Here is a 17,230-nt window from a genome sequence, read left to right on the forward strand (position 1 = left end):
TGACATGGAGACCCATGATCCAACTGTCATGAACAAAAAGTGCTGCTTGTGGCCCTGTGGTACTTTTCCTATACAGTTACCTTTGTAATACAAAACCGATTCAATGGGAATATAGTTACAGCTAACTCCCAGCCAGACGATGTCCAATACGACCCCTCAGGCAAATGCTACAGCCCAAATAAGGATTTATAACGTCTACATGACTGGATAGCACGTAGGCCTGCTTTCAAAAAAAGCTAAACAGGGTAAACAGATTTAGAACTTCTGAGAGACCATCAGAAAATCCCAGATCTGCTTAAAAACATCACAGAAAAGGCAATGGCAATCCACTTCCATACTGTCACCCAAAAGATTGCATCCAGACTGTGACAGCCTCCAGACACTGGGGCAAGACCTAGACAGCATCATTTGGTCAACTGGGGTAGAAATATACAGCTATCACTGGCATACTGATATCTGATCCCATATCAGTAGATGACCTCACTTAGTTACCAGAAATTGAGCAGGTTTCAAGAAAGACTACTTTTCAACTTCTGCACAATATTCTTTAAAAAAAAAAGCTGGACAGAGGATTACTGCAAAACAATACTAATTTTATACAGAACAATATTTCTGATACAGTACTGCTATGTCAGGGGCAGTAATGCACTACAGACATTGTGGTAGAAGTTCCCCCCATCCATGTGAAGCATTCTGGGTTCACCTCTTCCTTTAATTCCACTCCCCTTCCCTAGCATGTTTCTAAGAAGCCACAACAGTATCAGTACTTAAACCAGAGGTTCCAAACTTTGGGGATGGTGGGAACATTGTTAGAAATCCCTGGTTTAGGTCTTGATTCAGTGCTTTGCCATTTTTTTTTTATAAGAATAACATTTGTTTGCCTCTGGCCTCTCCTTACGAACCATGCCGTAGTTACAGCTCTATGACCCTGTTTTGTATTTAGCTCCTTGGCCTACCATATTTGCTCAGTGGTTTGGCCTTTTTCTGAAATGCTATCAGTTACCTATTCTCCACTATTTGCTGTCCTATTAAAGGCTGTGGCCTCTTGTTCTATCTGGGTTGGTTTATGTCTATTTTTTTTCTGTTCCTTTTGGGCTATTTTTATTTAAAGATCTGTAAATGTAAATGTTCTGTTTGCCCCTTATATAGTTGACAGCCTACAGGCTTGACAATTAAGATACAGAGACCTCACGTTCAATGACCACATATTCCTGTGGGGAAGACTCATATCCTGAGTAATTCCTGGTGGTGGTGGTTGGAGGCCAACTTTGCCAAATTATTCCTCCTAACCTCAATCCTGCCTTCAGTTGTCATTTAAGGTGGGTTTCTAGTTCTATGTGGATTTTTTCAAACATGCAAAGGAAGCTATATTCTATCCAGCAAAGGTAATTTTTATCTTTTATTCAATTTTTAAAATTTTATTAATCTTTCACTAATTTGCGCATTTATGACAGAATATATGCAGAATATATATTTGATTCTTTGTTTCCTCTTTGCCAGTAAAACTTTCCAGATTGTTTTTTGGGTCAACAAGTTCTGTTCATCAGAATAAGGAATCGCTTTTCCTTTGTGTGTTCAGTTTAAAAATAAGAATAGATATAATTAACCCTGATCATGAACACTGTCAGGCCATGATCATGCAGAACAAAGGGGCTGCAGCTCCAATACGCCTTTATTACTGTATGTTCTATGGATACGTACTGTTGGGAGGATGTTGGGGGAATGGATTCTGGAGAGGCTATTGCTAGCTATATAGGTATAAATATATATAGATATATTGTTGTGTTGTTTTTATGCTGTGAGCCACCCAAAGTTAGGGCAGCTTCTAAATTAGATTAAATCAATAAATACTCCTTTGTTCACTTCCCCTGGTCCGAGGACACATCCCAGCATTCACTATCTGTATACCTTTTGTCTGTAACTATAACAAGGGAACTTAAACACCATGCTACATAGAGCACAAAACCTTGGCATACATTTTCATATGTTGCTAAGCAACCTAGTTTTAATAAAGTGGCCTATATTATTTGTAGTTGTACATGTGTCTTTTTGGACGTATATCAACATTCAGCAAGCACTCCCACCCATTTCCTGAGGTAAGATTTCTACTGAAGACTGAAGCTGATGGGCTCAAGAAAAACTGCTTAAACTAATTCTGGAAACTGATTTGTGACTGACCTGGCAAAAGGACTGCAGGGGGCTTGTCCACTCTGTCCATCAGGAAACAATTAAGTTTTTTAAAGCCTTGACCCTCCTTCTCTACCACCAGTAGTTGCTGGCTAGATTGGATTATCCTGGGCTTCCTAAGCAAGGGAGATCTGTACTATAATGAACAGTCATATCAATATCACTATGACTTTAATGACAGAAAAAGCAACAGAATCAGCTATGTTTATATGGTGTTTCATTTACTAGCAACCACCAATGTAGATAATGTGTTTTGACATGAAAAGTGATCAGCTACAGATTGGACTGAATCCTCCTTGACTGGCAAGAGGTTACCAAAAGTGCCTTATTCAATTAGCCATTGAGATAATTAATCCCTTCACTGTGTTTTTAGATCCACTGTTCTCCTAAGAGAAACGTGTACTGTTTATTTTGCAGACAGTTTCTACTTGCCTTCTCCATTCCCTTTTTAAGACATGCTTGAGACAATAATTTCTTGGACCAAGGCCAATCTAATATTCAACTTTATAAAAACCCGCTTGAACCCTCCAACCACTTTTGATCTTTGCTGATTCAAGAATATTCTTGAATGTTTTATTTGCAAGTCAAGATAACTGTGAAGTTTGTCCAGGCTTCACATTTATTCATGATTAGCATACATTTTAATCAGCCAAATTGAAACAAGGAAACTAAGTGCTTGCTAGGAGTATTAGGAACTAATTAAATTTGGAGGGAAAAAAACACTAACAATTTTAAACTAGAACCGAAAGAGAAAATGAGGATATGCCAAATGATGTGACGTTTACTTTTTAAATATCTACAACTACTGACTGCATCTCAAAACTTCAAATTCTAATGTTCCTAAATGCTAGTTTGAACCAATTAAGAGTATCAAAACATGTACCAAAATAGTGAAAAAAGGAAACAGCATATAGGGTATGCCTGCTCACTTTTCTTAATGGTTTTGTTAGTTAGATCTGTAATTAATAACTGCCAGTAAAGGTAAATTGATCTAGTGTTTGATGTTCCATCAACCGAAGAGAGTGGCAGCAGCATAGGGATGAATCATTCATTCTCAAAAGGTTGTACATATCCAACTGTCACAGTAACCATGAAATAAAATGTTACCAGGGAGATTTTTGTTGAATGTGCCTGATAGTCAAATGGAACAGAGACTGGAATCAATTTGTTTAAATTTCAGAAAGCAGCTGTATGGTTCAATGCCATTTGTATCACACTGTCCTGCAAGACTGGTTCAAAGATAAGAAGAGCATGTAGAAGAGGAAGGGGACATTATCGAAGGAGGAATGGAAGAGCTTATGTAAACATCAGCTTAGTCCTGAAAGGGGGTGGGGTGAAAAAGAACCTCCAGATTGTCCCATCTTGATTTCCTTTGGAATATGAGAAGGTAGAGAGAAAATGTCAAGCTTTTAAGATTCTATTATTATTATATCCTGCAACAACAAAATTCCATTACTCCATAACCTAAGGAGCGTGTTTCCTAGCCTGGCCCACTTTAAAGGGTTGACAAGCACTGATCATATGAAAGAATCTTGAAAAAGCTCACATGAAAATGCAGCCTGTGCTCTAATCAGCAATCCTGAGTTGTGAGGAAACCTTAGTGAACATTCAGCCATCCAGCAGTTTGGGTGGTTCCTTCCATCACAGTAGAGACTCCATGGCTTGAGGGAATGTTCAAGCATGTCCACATTGCATGCTGCTTTGGTGAGAAAATGCAAAGAAACCAGTGTTGGATCAGTTGAATGCACAGCTTGGCATGAGGTGTAACTACTATGGTTGCTGCTATGAATCCCAAGAGCAGCTGTATGTTGTGCATGGAATCAATATTACTGTGACAGAATGACATAGCTCTGGAGGTAGGTCTTGTCTGATAAAAAAGCCTTACTAATAGTAGTAGTAAGGTAATAAAGTGTACGAACAAACTGTTAAGGATTGAGGTAATAAGAACAGTTTCTTCTAAGTACTCTACAAGAATCAGCAGGTAGCTTAAATGTGAGTACATCTACTAGGGTAGAAGCAGACAACCATAAACTAATCACCTACTGTAGAAAGAAGAAAGAAATGTCCCCGAGTCATTTTCTGATTCCTTGGGGGACACTGCTTTCACCATGTTTTCATGGCAGACTATAAAGCAGGGTGGTTTGCCATTGCCTTCCCCAGTCGTAATTACCTTTCCCCCAGCAAGCTGGGTACTCATTTTACAGACCTAAGAAGGATGGAGGGCTGAGTCAACCTGAGCCGGCTACCTGAGAAACCAACTTCCACTGGGATCGAACTCAGGTCGTGGGGAGTGTTTCAGTTGAAATACTGCTACCTACCACTCTGCACAAGACTCAATCATCTACTGTTTGTTGTTTATTCGTTCAGTTGCTTCCAACTCTTCGTGACTTCATAGAGCAGCCCACGCCAGAGCTTCCTGTTGGTCGTCACCACCCCCAGCTCCCCCAAGGTCGAGTCCATCACCTACCTACTATACATAATGAAAAATAGATATTCCTTGAAGTTGCCAATGTATTGCTACTATGCCATGCATTTAATGACAACTTGAGAGTCAGTGAACAGACTGATAAGACTGATCTGAAAATGATGGCTTTCAACAGTAAAATGGAGAAAACATTAGTCCTGAAGTTTGCTAGAAAGATGAAATGATCTAAATGCTTCTCTGGAGATCGATATTCTGCAGGATAATATTCAAACTTCAGTTGCTCTTCCCATATTAGACTCTAGGACCTAAAATCATGCATTTGGGTATCACCCCAAGGATGAAATACTGGGAGTAAAATCCATAGAAACCTAATGCTTGGGAGACAGAATTGCCTGCATCTAATCTTCTGCACTTTACAACTTAGTTCAACTCTCTGGCTAAACTCAGCAGAAGACTCAGATATAGTTTAGCCAGATTAGAATCTTAATATTCGGTTTGTCCTTGGGTCTGCTATGTTCACACCACATAGTAGGGATGGTGCCATACTAATGAAACAGGATTTACTTGAGTGGTCTGAGGAAACATATTTAGGTAAAGCTAAAAGAGCTGATGTGACTGGAAGTGGAGTCTTCTGAGATCATGTCTCTGGCTACTACCAAGGGTAAATCTTCAGCTGGTACAGAACATTTCCAAGTTATCTCAAGAGTTTGGAAAAGAACTTCCAGGGATGATGAGAGAGATGACCAATATTCTGAATAGTACAATGGTTATCGGTCATGATAAATTGGATAGTACCAAGATTCCAACATGTGAAATTCCCTTGGCATAGGAAGAACAAGAGTGCACCTATCCAAAGACAGAGAAATGCTTGAATGTCATACCAATTCTGAAGTTACAAGCATGGTGAAAGGAATAGGAAATTGGAGCTATATTAGGTCTGTTGTGAGGTACAGCTTCAGTGAGCATTATAAGATCAGAATGGCAACAGTGAGATGTTCTAATGTGTTTACCTCTCACTCTTAAAATGGGCAACTCAAATCCTTCCCTTTGATACTAAATCTCATGAACTAACTGAACTGAACCAGAATGAAAGGCAGAAGAGTCATAGCAATTTATCAAATTGGGAAGAAAAGAAGGGGGGACAATGGTGCAGGAATAAGAAACCATGGTAGATGTAATACAGAGGATGGTTCTGGCAGTTATTGTTTTTGACAGTGTTGTCTCCAAATGATATCCTGCAGAGTATCTCTTTTCTTTAGCTTTCTTGCGTTTAGAAGAAAGGGATGGGGGTGACCCAGGATGAGCAGATGCATCAGCAGTGCCAAGTTGAACATTCAGCAACACTATGATTGCTGATGTATTTGACAGTGCAGTGCAAATTGGTATGGAGTCCAATGGTTTGAAGAGTTGCCACCCATTCCTCTTCCATAGGAGGAATCTAAGTCTTAAAGAACAGCTAGGTATATCTGTCTAGTGAACTTAGTGTCAGTGCATACAAATATCAACATTATGTCCCTTGTCCAGGCATACCAAATAGAGAATGAAAATCAGCTGGAACTGCTTTTTACCATAACCCACACATTTGCAGAACAGAAAGTGCGAAGTTGTATGACACTGTCTCTCCAAGGGAAACTAAGTTATCCCCTCCTGGAGATTTTTGTCATCACAGTTTTAGGTTGCAGACTGAAATTGATAGTTTATCTCAGAAATGCAAGATTTTCTCAGCAAGGAAACTGAAGGGAAAAGTGGGAGAGTTAATTCTCAGACTGATAGGAAGTCTAGTAGCCATATCCAATCACTCAGCAGATACAACCTGTTCCCCTTCACAAAAGAGGTAAGCTATTTCTTTGAAAGTACACAAGAAAAAGAACCAGGACCTTCCTGACATAATTGGCCTATATATAGGTCTGGCTTTATACTAAGAATTCACCAGAATTCATGTATTACTTTAACCTATCTCTTAATAAAGCTTCCTAATCAGAGCTCGAAGAATCTGTTTTTGGGATTAAGGGTTTCCATTCCAGGCTGCTACCAGAGAAGCCTGACAAAAGTAGGAACTATACCCAAAAGTACTGAATGCATAACAGATTATATGGTTTGTCATAGAAAAAAATCTACTCAAGGTATACAAGATTCTGAAGATGGGGCTTGCATAGGTGGATAACGCATACTGTTATATAGACACCAAATGGAGAATTTGTTTATCTCCAAGGGCTCTGCGCATGACATATAATCAAGGAAAGGAGGCATGTTCTAATATATTCCACCTGGTTTTTTGTCACATTATGGACTCAGGAGAGGAAAAGGTCTGCTTGCAAACACAAATAACAGCTGGCTCTTAAATGAAACTCAATACGTGGCCAGAGATCATATGAGTTACAGCCTAAAGCATCTGGAGGGCACTTTTTTTAAAAATCTTTGTTCCCAAGCAAATATATTGGGGCTAAATTTGAAATTCTGCAGTAAATTTGGGAGATCTAAAGTTGGCAAAAAAAAAATCTGCATGAACTACAGCAAGACATCGTTTTAATGGACAAACTGTGAGGAAGGTAGATTTGTAATTTACAAATGATTGTTAAATATGGCAGTGTGTCACTGAGGTGACTTAAACCATCTGCATTAATTTATGTAATTTGAATCACTACAATAATGACATAATCACACAAATTATGTAAATCACTGCAGAAATCTAGTCTCCCATACCAAGGTCCACTAAATAAAGGCTTCATTGTGGTCAGGCGTAGCTTATTTTTGTTTTGAGTAGTGCAGTGCCATATATCATTCTACCACATGGATACTCAGAAAACAGTTTTATTAGATAAAATATAGCTATAAATGATATTATGGAAGCCGATACATCAATACTGCTATTACATTGCACAAGTTTATATAGAGTTCTTGCATTGGAAAGTAGTGGTTCCAGTACTTTAAAAAAAAGACACAATTCTAATGCCAAAACAGTGTTGAATATTAGTTCCATCTTCTGAACATACAAAGCATGCCCTTTGTATCAGAAGCTGAAACTGAAGTTTGTCTGGCAGGTTTCCTTTCATTTCTTATAAGGTATAAAAACACGAGGAAGTTCACATATATAACATAACGCATCCCATACATAATAGTTGCTATTTCTACAGTAACTTAAAAGTGAGTAAACTCAATTTCTTCTGCAGAAAGTATCTAATTTATCTTATCTTTCTAGCATCTTTAAAAGCTGACTGTTTATACTAAGGTTTCCAAACCAGGTATGTTGAATTACAACTTCCATAACACAAAGTCTATATGCTCACTGACATGTAGAAACAGTGGGATGATGTTCAATACATTTTAGTGCACCGAGTTATTCAAGACTGCTTTATACTACTACATCCATCAGTGTCCCAATGTGGTTTGAAGTTAGCTAAAAAACAAACCATAACTGAAAGTTTATGTGGGGATATTTATTTTAAGTAAATTTCATTATCCCGGTCTTCAGTATAAAGGGCAGAAATCATTAGCTGCAAGCAGTATAGATGGTATAAAACAATTCAATTAGAGATGAACTGGCAAATTAGGACACCAAGCTTTCACATCTCATTATATACTTCACTATGCTTTTAAATAATACCCTTCCTTTTTTGGCCATTGTTCGACAAGCCTACCATTATAGTTGTAATTATAGTGGGCTTTAAATTAACAATTAGAAAGGGTGTGCAGAATTATAGCAATAGAATAGAGAGAAGCCACTACAGCCTCTTCTGTTAAAAATTATTTGGATGACCAAAACAAAAGCCATAGGTTTTCATGCATTTTTTAAAATCAAAATGTTTTGTTCTTTTAGGTATAAGGACATACCATTCATTCATTCATTCATTCGTTTATATATTGCCAGAGTCAAAAAATGACTCCTGACAGTTTACATCATAAAAACATAATGAAAACCTAAAAACCAATGAAAGCAAATAGCTACCCTAATACAATAGGTGCTGTTGTGACATTCACTCTCCAGAGGGCTTCTGGAGCAGCAATGTTTCTAATAGTTTCCTGAAGGTCAGCAATGAGGACTCCAGCCTAATCTCCAGATGCAGGCTATCCCATAATATGGGGGCTGCAGCCAAAAACCACTGCCTGAAAGCCTTGCCCTCCTTCACTTCACCTTCTTGAGGGGCCATTAGGAAAACTCTGTTAACAAAATTCTAAAAACCATAAATAAACGCTTAAAAACTCCATATTAAACTCAGCATCCCATCACTCTAACTTTTTTTCTCAACCATAAAAAACCTCTGAGAAACAGCCTGTTTTCAGAAGCCTCTGAAAATTGTCACAGAAGGTTCAGTTTGAATCTCGGGAGGCAAAGTGTTACATAACATAGGTGTTTATACAAGGAAGCAAGGTATGCTTGCCCCTCCTCCCCAATCTAATGTGGAGGTGGTTTTCTTAAAATCCCCATTCTGTTTGAACATTTTTGAGATTACAAACACAAACAAGCATGAGCTAATGGTACCCACAGTCTTTCTTCCATTCACACATATTTATTTAATTCAGATTCGCAACTAGCTACGAATACTAGGGAAACACCTAAGTGCTTTCAGAGCAACACCAGATTGTGAAACCCTAATTTGTTTGCCACTGATTCTTAAGAAATCATACTGAAAGGAACTTAAAAAGACATTTTAATGAACCCACAGCTTTACAAAGCATTTCTCATTCATAATGTTTCTACATTTTTGGGTAGCTACCCAGTCAGTAAGCATAAGGCTTATCATAACACCTGGCAAAGAATACAGGAATTGGAGTAACTCCAAAAAATTGGACCACAAATAGGCAAAAGTTATATCCCTTACTAGTAACTTGAAAAGAACAAGTGTTATCTTCTTGGGTTAGGTGAAGACCTGTTTAATTTAAAGAAATTAAAGAAATTAAAAGTTTAAAGAAATCCACAATTTAATTTAAAATTTAAAGAAACCCATAAAAAAAACATGGTAATTCCATATTCTTCTTCACAATATCTATTAGGCTAAAATGGCTGACCTTTCTGGAACTGCGTCTGACAAGTTTTACAGGTAGTCCTCACTAACTCACTCATTGGGACCAGAAACTCCGTCGTTAAGCGATGTGGTCATAACCCGAAAAACCATGTGACCACACTGCTTAGCAACGGCAGTTCTGGTAGTCCTAGTTGCTGTTGCTAAACAAGGACCGCAAGGGCCATTAACCTCATGTGACCATGACTGGCGACTTTCTACCAGCTTCCACATTGACTTTGCTTGCAGAAGCTGGCAGAGAAGGTCACAAATTGAGATCATGTGATGCTGCAATAGTCGTAAGTATGGGGACCAGCTGTAACTATGACTCATTCAGCGCCGCTGTAAGTTTGAACAGTTGCTGAACAAGAGGTCATTAAATGATGACCACCTGTATTTGTTTTTGCTATTCTTACCGTTTCCTATCTGCTTTGCAGTGTATTCTATCACTGCAAAAGTTCTGAGGTAGGGATTGATCTATGAATATTCGTTCTATGATTATATCTACTTGTACCTTTGGGGGAAAAGAGGCAACAAATGAAAATAATATTCAAAATACCAAGACTTTCACACCTAAGTGTTTACTGATTAGTTTTCAAATCAGGTACTGCTAATTTTATTTTGAAATAATTATTTAATGATACTGTGAATTACAGTGATTCCTTACTATGCAATGAATTTTGAAGAAATCTGAGAACACATTTATACTACATGGGGCTGTGACAATGCATTGTTGGGGAACGATGGAAGTTGCCCCTACTTTATTGTTGTCTAATGCCATTTATCTAGGTAATACAGAAACAGCTGAGACAGAATCTTTTCATGTTATATAGTGCTATTTAAAACCACTGAGATTGGATAAAACGATTGTATTCATAATGGAATCTCACAGCAATGAATTATTCAAAACTTATCTAGTATCACAACTGCATTTTCTCTGCTCTCACACACACCCTTTCTTTCTGCTGAAGTCTTCAGTTACTAACCTGATTTTCTTCCTGAACCACCCGATACTGTTCTTTCCAAATAGTGATTTTGGATGCTTCATCTTTCCTCAGGGCTCTTTCTTTCTTCAGTTCAGGACTCCAGAATGTCTTGATACTGTTCATGGAGGAGCTAAGTTTGCTTTCTTTCACTTCTACATCCTTTCGCAATAGATCATTTTCCCGGAGCACTTCCTTTAGTTGTGTCTGCAAGTCCATTATTGTATTGTCCCTAGCTTGGCGCAGTGAATGAGGCACTGTAGAGGCCATACTCACAGGAGGAAGATGATGTTCTCCAAATGCAATAGTATCACTGGCAACTCCACTACTGGCAATGTTGGGGCTGCTGCCCATAGCAGTCATCCTAACACCATAAGGCAAACGACCCCCAGATCGGCCAAGAGTCATGGTGCTTTTAGGTGTGTCTGTACCCACATTCTCATGGTCACTTAGGTACATAGGGCCTGACGTGGCATAGGCAGCATTTAAGGATTGGATATTTTCCATTGAAAGTGTTTTACCACTTCCTCCTCCAGTACTACTTCCAGAGCTGCCCCCTGTGCTGTTGGTTCGACGATGGCCCAATCTTGGTGAACGTGGCAGCCTTGGTGAACGCCCAGGGCTCTGGCTACTTGGCTCAATTTTCCCAACTGACCGAGCACTTCCATACATGATTGAATTTCTGATGTAATTTGATTATGAACAGAAATTCTCTGAAGTTTTCTTACTATGGTTCCTAGTCAATTTAAGGCCAGTTATTTTTATATTAGGTCCAAGCATTCGTTCCTGAAGTCATAGTTTTTTGATGCCAATCATCTGCAAGAGAAACAAAAATATCAAAATCCCATTTTCCATACCATTATCTACTTTTCTTCACTTTGCCTTAACCTCTCATTCCTGTACACTGTGACATTTATCATTTAATTCCTTATGCACACACATATAAAAATAAAATAGCCCGGACATGAAGATCACAATAAAATAAAAGCAGCAACATAAATGCAATTACCCCTCCTTTAAAAAATAGCACAAAAATCTTTGACTGCAATTTTTAAAGAGTCACTCTTCAGATTTTAATGCTGAAATGTAGAACTTTGTAATTAGATTCAAAGTCAAGATATGCTCTTTCGGCATCTTTTAGTACCACAGAAATATTTCAGACACCATAGTATAAAACAGACTCAGGAGTGACATATGGCAGTAATGTTTAAAAACAATAAATAAAAGACATGTTCCATCAAGAGGTTCAAAAAAATTGCAAACAGATAAAAAACATGGTCTAAACCACACCTATTGCATAGTTTATGGCTTCATTGAGAAGGCAAAGAAGCAATGGCCTTAGTACAACAAAAAGCTACTAATCAAGTAACTGTTCCAGGTTTTTCAATATCAAAAAAACCCCTGTAATTAAAGTGAAACAGTATAGAAAGTGTAGAATTTCTAATTGGTCAGAAGGTAAAGAAAGAATGTAGAATGGAATGCAGGTAGAGGAGATATTGAGGTCATATATTTAGGCTGTCAGAAGGGACAGAAGTGATGTGCATTTTGATTCAAACTGCTTTGAGTAGCTCTATTTGAATCAAAATGTTTTGCATATCCCTAAGGGACATTTTGAGTACAAGTAAGAGAACACAGAAAGGGAAGAGAGTAGTAAATACTGGTTACAATTACTCATTACGATTTGGTAAATGGATTTTGGCAGGCAAGATATAGAAAAATGTGGCATTGGTCTTGGAAATAACACTTGAAGTTAAGCCTTAGTCTTAATACTACCTTCTCCAATTAACAAATTCTGGAAAGAACTGTGTTGCTTTTATGCGTTTGCAGAAAATTTGCATAAGGAAAATGATTTCTATGGACTGGTCTGTTTCATACAGATGATCAACGTGTTATAGTATCAGTGATGTCTGCACATACAGTAGGAATGAAGATCTAAGGATTCCTCAATTGTGTAGAGCAGAGCAGATTCTGTACATGATTACATGAGTGTAATCGTTACCCTCTCAATTGTCATAATTTCTTCACAGAGTAGCCCAAATCAAATAATCTGAATCATAACTGGCAGAGCAAGACAGAATATCACTAAAATAACATCTACTGAAATAACTCTCATTCTCAAGTTATGATGCAATTAGGATTGCTCTCATTACTCAAATAGTCCATGTGTCCTCCTTCTCAATTACAGCTAGATTCCTATGTCCTTCCGCTTTGGATAAGCTGCATGTATCATATCACTAGATATGGGTACATGCTTGAACTCAGTGCTAGAAAACAGACAACGACTTTAACTCTCTGGAGCTGGTGTTTGTTTGCTTTCACGGTCTGCACAAAAGTACTTAATTATACAGTTTGTCAAGGCGCATTCAAACTATAGTTGTCACAGAGGCATTCTTTGCATCTCACTCACTAGTTAAAAATGAATTGCTGTAGGTGGAGAAGTCAAGCCTGTTTTGTGTAATGGATGAGCAAAGCAAGAACCAGACAACACCACAGTGAAGCAAGCAGGGAAGAGGCAAACTACTGTATGTGCAAATGGTCCAATTTCCACATACAAACAGACCAGATACACATATAATCTTAAAGCTTACTACAGGAATATTTAATATGAGGCACATCACTGTCATTTATTCTGACATGAAGTTATAACATAAGCAACTATGTTCTCACTACTGAACAGATACTAGAAATTATGAGGTTCTACAACCGAAAACAGCAATTCTGTAATGCTCATTTTATTTACTTCCCATATGATTTGTTTTTATTCCATGGTGTTTTGGAACTGATTTTTCTTACAGAAAATGGGGCTGAAATATCCATTAAAATAGCAGGAAAATCTAATTTTTTATCAGCATCCTGTCATTTAGATACAGGTTAAGCAAACAACGAACAGTATAAATAGGCTTTGTACTTCTTCTGATACATATTCAGGCTCTGATCATCTTGTGAAACTACTTCATTTCAAATACTGATATTCAATAGCTGGATGTACAATGAACAGAAATAGAAACCCATAAGGCAAGAAATGAGAAAAAAACCATAGATCAGGGTCCAGAAATGATCAGGACTACTTAGAAAAAATCCTGACATTGACTGCCAGGTCAGCCAATTATATCTGATCATCTTGCTTCTGCAGTGGCAGCACCAGAATTATACCACATTACACTGACTCCCCCAATTCTTTTGTATAGATTTCTTAGGATCACCTATTCTACTGCTAGTAAAAAAAAGAAGTTGTTTATAACACTACACAAACATATCATTTGTTACTCTACTCAAAAAGCATGCGAGCAAGAATATTTTCCTTTGAGCCCCCCTTTGAAAGAAAAGTAAGCTGTTATCAAAAGCAGATTTAGAATAAAGACCATTATGATTATACTCAACTGATCTAAAATTCTGATTATGCAGCAAAAGCTTATATCCCTGGCAGAGCCACTGATATTGTCAATAATCCAATATAATGAGCACCAAAACCCATCCATATTCCATTAAGTAATTTTAGATAATTACTTCCACCACAAGCAATGAAAAGACAGCTATCTTCCTTCCTATATTTATTAGGTTTGGACCCAGAACACCTGACTTAAAGCCCCTGGTCATCCATGAAAATCAATGAATGATTTAGGGAAAGAAATGGCTTCCACTTCAGTGTAACAAACACACACAAATGCAAACACATACAAATAAATAAGATAGAACTGCTCCATCATAGTAAGTTACTGGACATTTGCTTTCTGATGTTTAACAGAATTTTATTTATTCCTACTATTTCTGCTATACAGACTCAGAGCTTGGTTAAATATGTCAAGTTGCTACATTTTTTCTTTTTTAGTGTTAATTCTGAAGTACTGTACAGTTCTATCATATTTTCCTTATATTTACAAAAAAATAACTATTAAGGTACTTCTGACACAAATATCCTGGTCTATAGTATAGAATATGTTTTATTTTATATCAATTGAAGTTTCATTTCAAAAACAAGTGTATAAAATAATGTACTTGCTGTGCAAAATTTTCTTCAATTAAGCATTTAAAGGATAATCCTACAAAATAACAGAAGTATAACGCTGTAAGTCTAGTATAGGTACTAGGTAAGACCAAGGCTCAAAACTGTATTTTAAACAAATGTTAATATGGTGTGCAGACTCATTTTTTCCCCATCAGTATAACATTAGTTGGAATGGAATGGAAAATGCAGCTTACTGTCAAATATTCCTCTGGTCAGCAAGGAGTAGAATAGACAACAAATGGTTAACTCCCAAAAAGGAAGATCTAAATTTGCGAAGTGTAAGGCATGAAGGGAGAGGGGGAATCCTTCAGTCACAGGACTTTAATAGAGGATTTTGCTGCTTAAAAATAAATAAATAAAAGGGTGAGCTTCCTGAGATTACTGGAACATAGATCACCTTGCTCTCTTTCTTCAAGCCACAACTGGATCAGATGCAAAGAAGCATCATAATGGTGGCTGTTTGCTATCCTCTAGAGCACTAAATAACAATGGCACTCTGAACAGGACTACCAATTCCTCATGACCAGAACGTAGTTTCACAGCTACACGCAATACAATTTGGTGTTTCTTGTGTAGCTGAAGTGCACTGGATTTCTTAAAGTGCAGAGAGCTGTTCAGTAGAAAGCAGCTACCCCTTGTTCTAAGCAGTAAGTTAAGCAGGGTATATCAAATGTTAAAGTGTGCTGCCAAAATAAGGAGCAACGAGTGTTAAATACAAGGTGGCCTTCCTTCGTATCACATTTTCTCTCTGGCCTAAAATATGAGAAATAATGACATCTAAATGGATGTTCAATGTAGCAAAGCGTTCCTACTCTTTTCTAGAAGGTGAAGTAAAAATAGAATTCTTCCTTTTACAAGAGGACCTACTCCATTTGGCCATACTTTCTTAATAAGAAAACTGTTTGCGCTGCTTTCTGGCTAACCAGAAATAGCAAAATCTTGTTTCAATAGAGACAAAGGTCTATGATATATAAGTTTTTGCAAACAAAACCAAATATGTGACACAACAGACATCTATAGAGTGCTTCCAACATCTTTCAGACCAATCAAAACATTCAAATTAAGTTGAATTATTGTGCAAGATTTGAAAAGTCATTTGAAATGAATTTTTAAAAGTCTAAGACAAAGTTTGTATTACATTATGCAGTAGGACATAGTTTAGACCAAGAGTAAGTAGTTCTGAACAGATGACTACTCCACCTATACTGGTGCTATCTGTTTAAACTGTCAATGGCCTCAAAGTATATTTTAATGGGATTTTTTAAAATGGGAAATGCCAAGAGCCACCAAGCCTCCCCACCAAGCAAACACCATCTCTATCAGTATCCCCAGTGTGTACTTTAAAGAATTCACCAGTTTAATATCTTACCTACAATTGACCACATAGTTTCAAAGAGCCAACCAGAGCAGAAAAGAATAATGTCAAAATCAGAGATCCTGTCAACTACTGTAATTGAGAATGAATATATAAATCCATCAAACAGCTGATCACCTAGGATCCCTGCAAAGGTCCGAATGATCCATCTGCTCAAGTGATGCAAAGAAAACAACTTGTTACATCAATTGATCCATAAGACCATCATATCTCCTAAGATTACAATGGACAACATTAAGCTGAAAGAGAACAAACAAGAGGACTGGCTTGAGGATAAGATGATCCTTCCTGTGCCAAGGTTTTTCTCAAGGATCTACTTAAGTCAATCGCTGCCAGGATATGATAGTGGGCTGTGGCTCAGAGCTCCGTCTTAAGAATCACTAGTTACTATTTTTTTTTCTTTTTTTTAATAAATGGGGAAGGGGAGCAGTAACTCCACGGATTGTGAAGGCTGAGCAGCACCCGCCGGGCGCGTGTGCACCGGGTGGGGCTCGGCCACTCAGTTCCAAGGCACCGAGCCAGGAGGAAGAGCCTCCTACCCGAAGCACCTTTTCCCGACCGAGCGACCCTGGATGCCCAGGCAGGCCTCGGTGGGCGCCGCCTTCCCCTTCGGTAGGGGAGCTGACAGGCCCTGGGCCAGGGGGCGTCCGGGCGGTAGCCTCACGACCAAGGCGGGCAGGCCCCGCCCAGCGGGCTCCTCTCCCCCCACCCCACGTCGCCAACTGCGGGGACCCTCGCCCCACAGCCACCTCAATCCCGCCCGGCCGCAGCCTGGTAAGCTCCAGGCCGGGTCCCCAGCCGCTTCCACACGGCCGCCGATACCTGTCAGCCGTAGACCCGGCGGCCCGGAGCAAGCCCGCTTCCTCGCCTGCTGCACCCCTCCCGCTCGGCAGCGCCTTTTCACCTCGGCCAGCGACTCCCGCCCGCGCCTCCAGCGGCGGCGCAAGACGAGAATCAGGCCCCGCCCCCCGGAGCGAGCCCTGCCCGCTGGCGTGTGACGCCCCGGCGAGCCTCTCCCGCCTCTTACGAGGCTGCCCGCCGATGGATCGCTCGGCCCGTCGATCAGTCCGCGGCACGCGCGACCAGCTCGGTCCCCTCCTTCTCTCCCCCCTCCCCCTTTCCCGAAAGTCGACTCACCTCGGCCCTCCGCTCACCGTAGCACTTTACGCCCCACCCACCCAAGCCAGCCAGTCGCGAGAGGCGCGTGGCGACCCTTCCCGCCTCCTTCTCACCTTCAGACCAATAGAGGCTTGC

The 17,230-nt window shown here is 39.1% G+C and overlaps 1 protein-coding gene across 5 annotated transcripts in view; it reads right to left on the reverse strand.

The window, feature by feature from the left end:
- The window catches only part of ERC1 (ELKS/RAB6-interacting/CAST family member 1), a 168,796-nt gene extending 151,887 nt beyond the window's left edge, over nucleotides 1-16,909 (reverse strand). For all 5 annotated transcript variants that reach the window (XM_063308521.1, XM_063308525.1, XM_063308524.1 and 2 more), the window contains exons 1-2: nucleotides 16,799-16,909; nucleotides 10,599-11,411 (exon numbers count right to left, since the gene is read on the reverse strand). In XM_063308521.1, coding sequence (XP_063164591.1) covers nucleotides 10,599-11,267 — 669 coding nt within the window. In that variant the 5' untranslated portion in view covers nucleotides 11,268-11,411; nucleotides 16,799-16,909. The remainder of the gene's footprint in view (nucleotides 1-10,598; nucleotides 11,412-16,798) is intronic.
- Nucleotides 16,910-17,230: the final 321 nt, after the last annotated feature.

Source organism: Candoia aspera, chromosome 7 (assembly GCF_035149785.1).
Source record: "Candoia aspera isolate rCanAsp1 chromosome 7, rCanAsp1.hap2, whole genome shotgun sequence".
Taxonomy (NCBI): Eukaryota; Metazoa; Chordata; class Lepidosauria; order Squamata; family Boidae; genus Candoia; species Candoia aspera.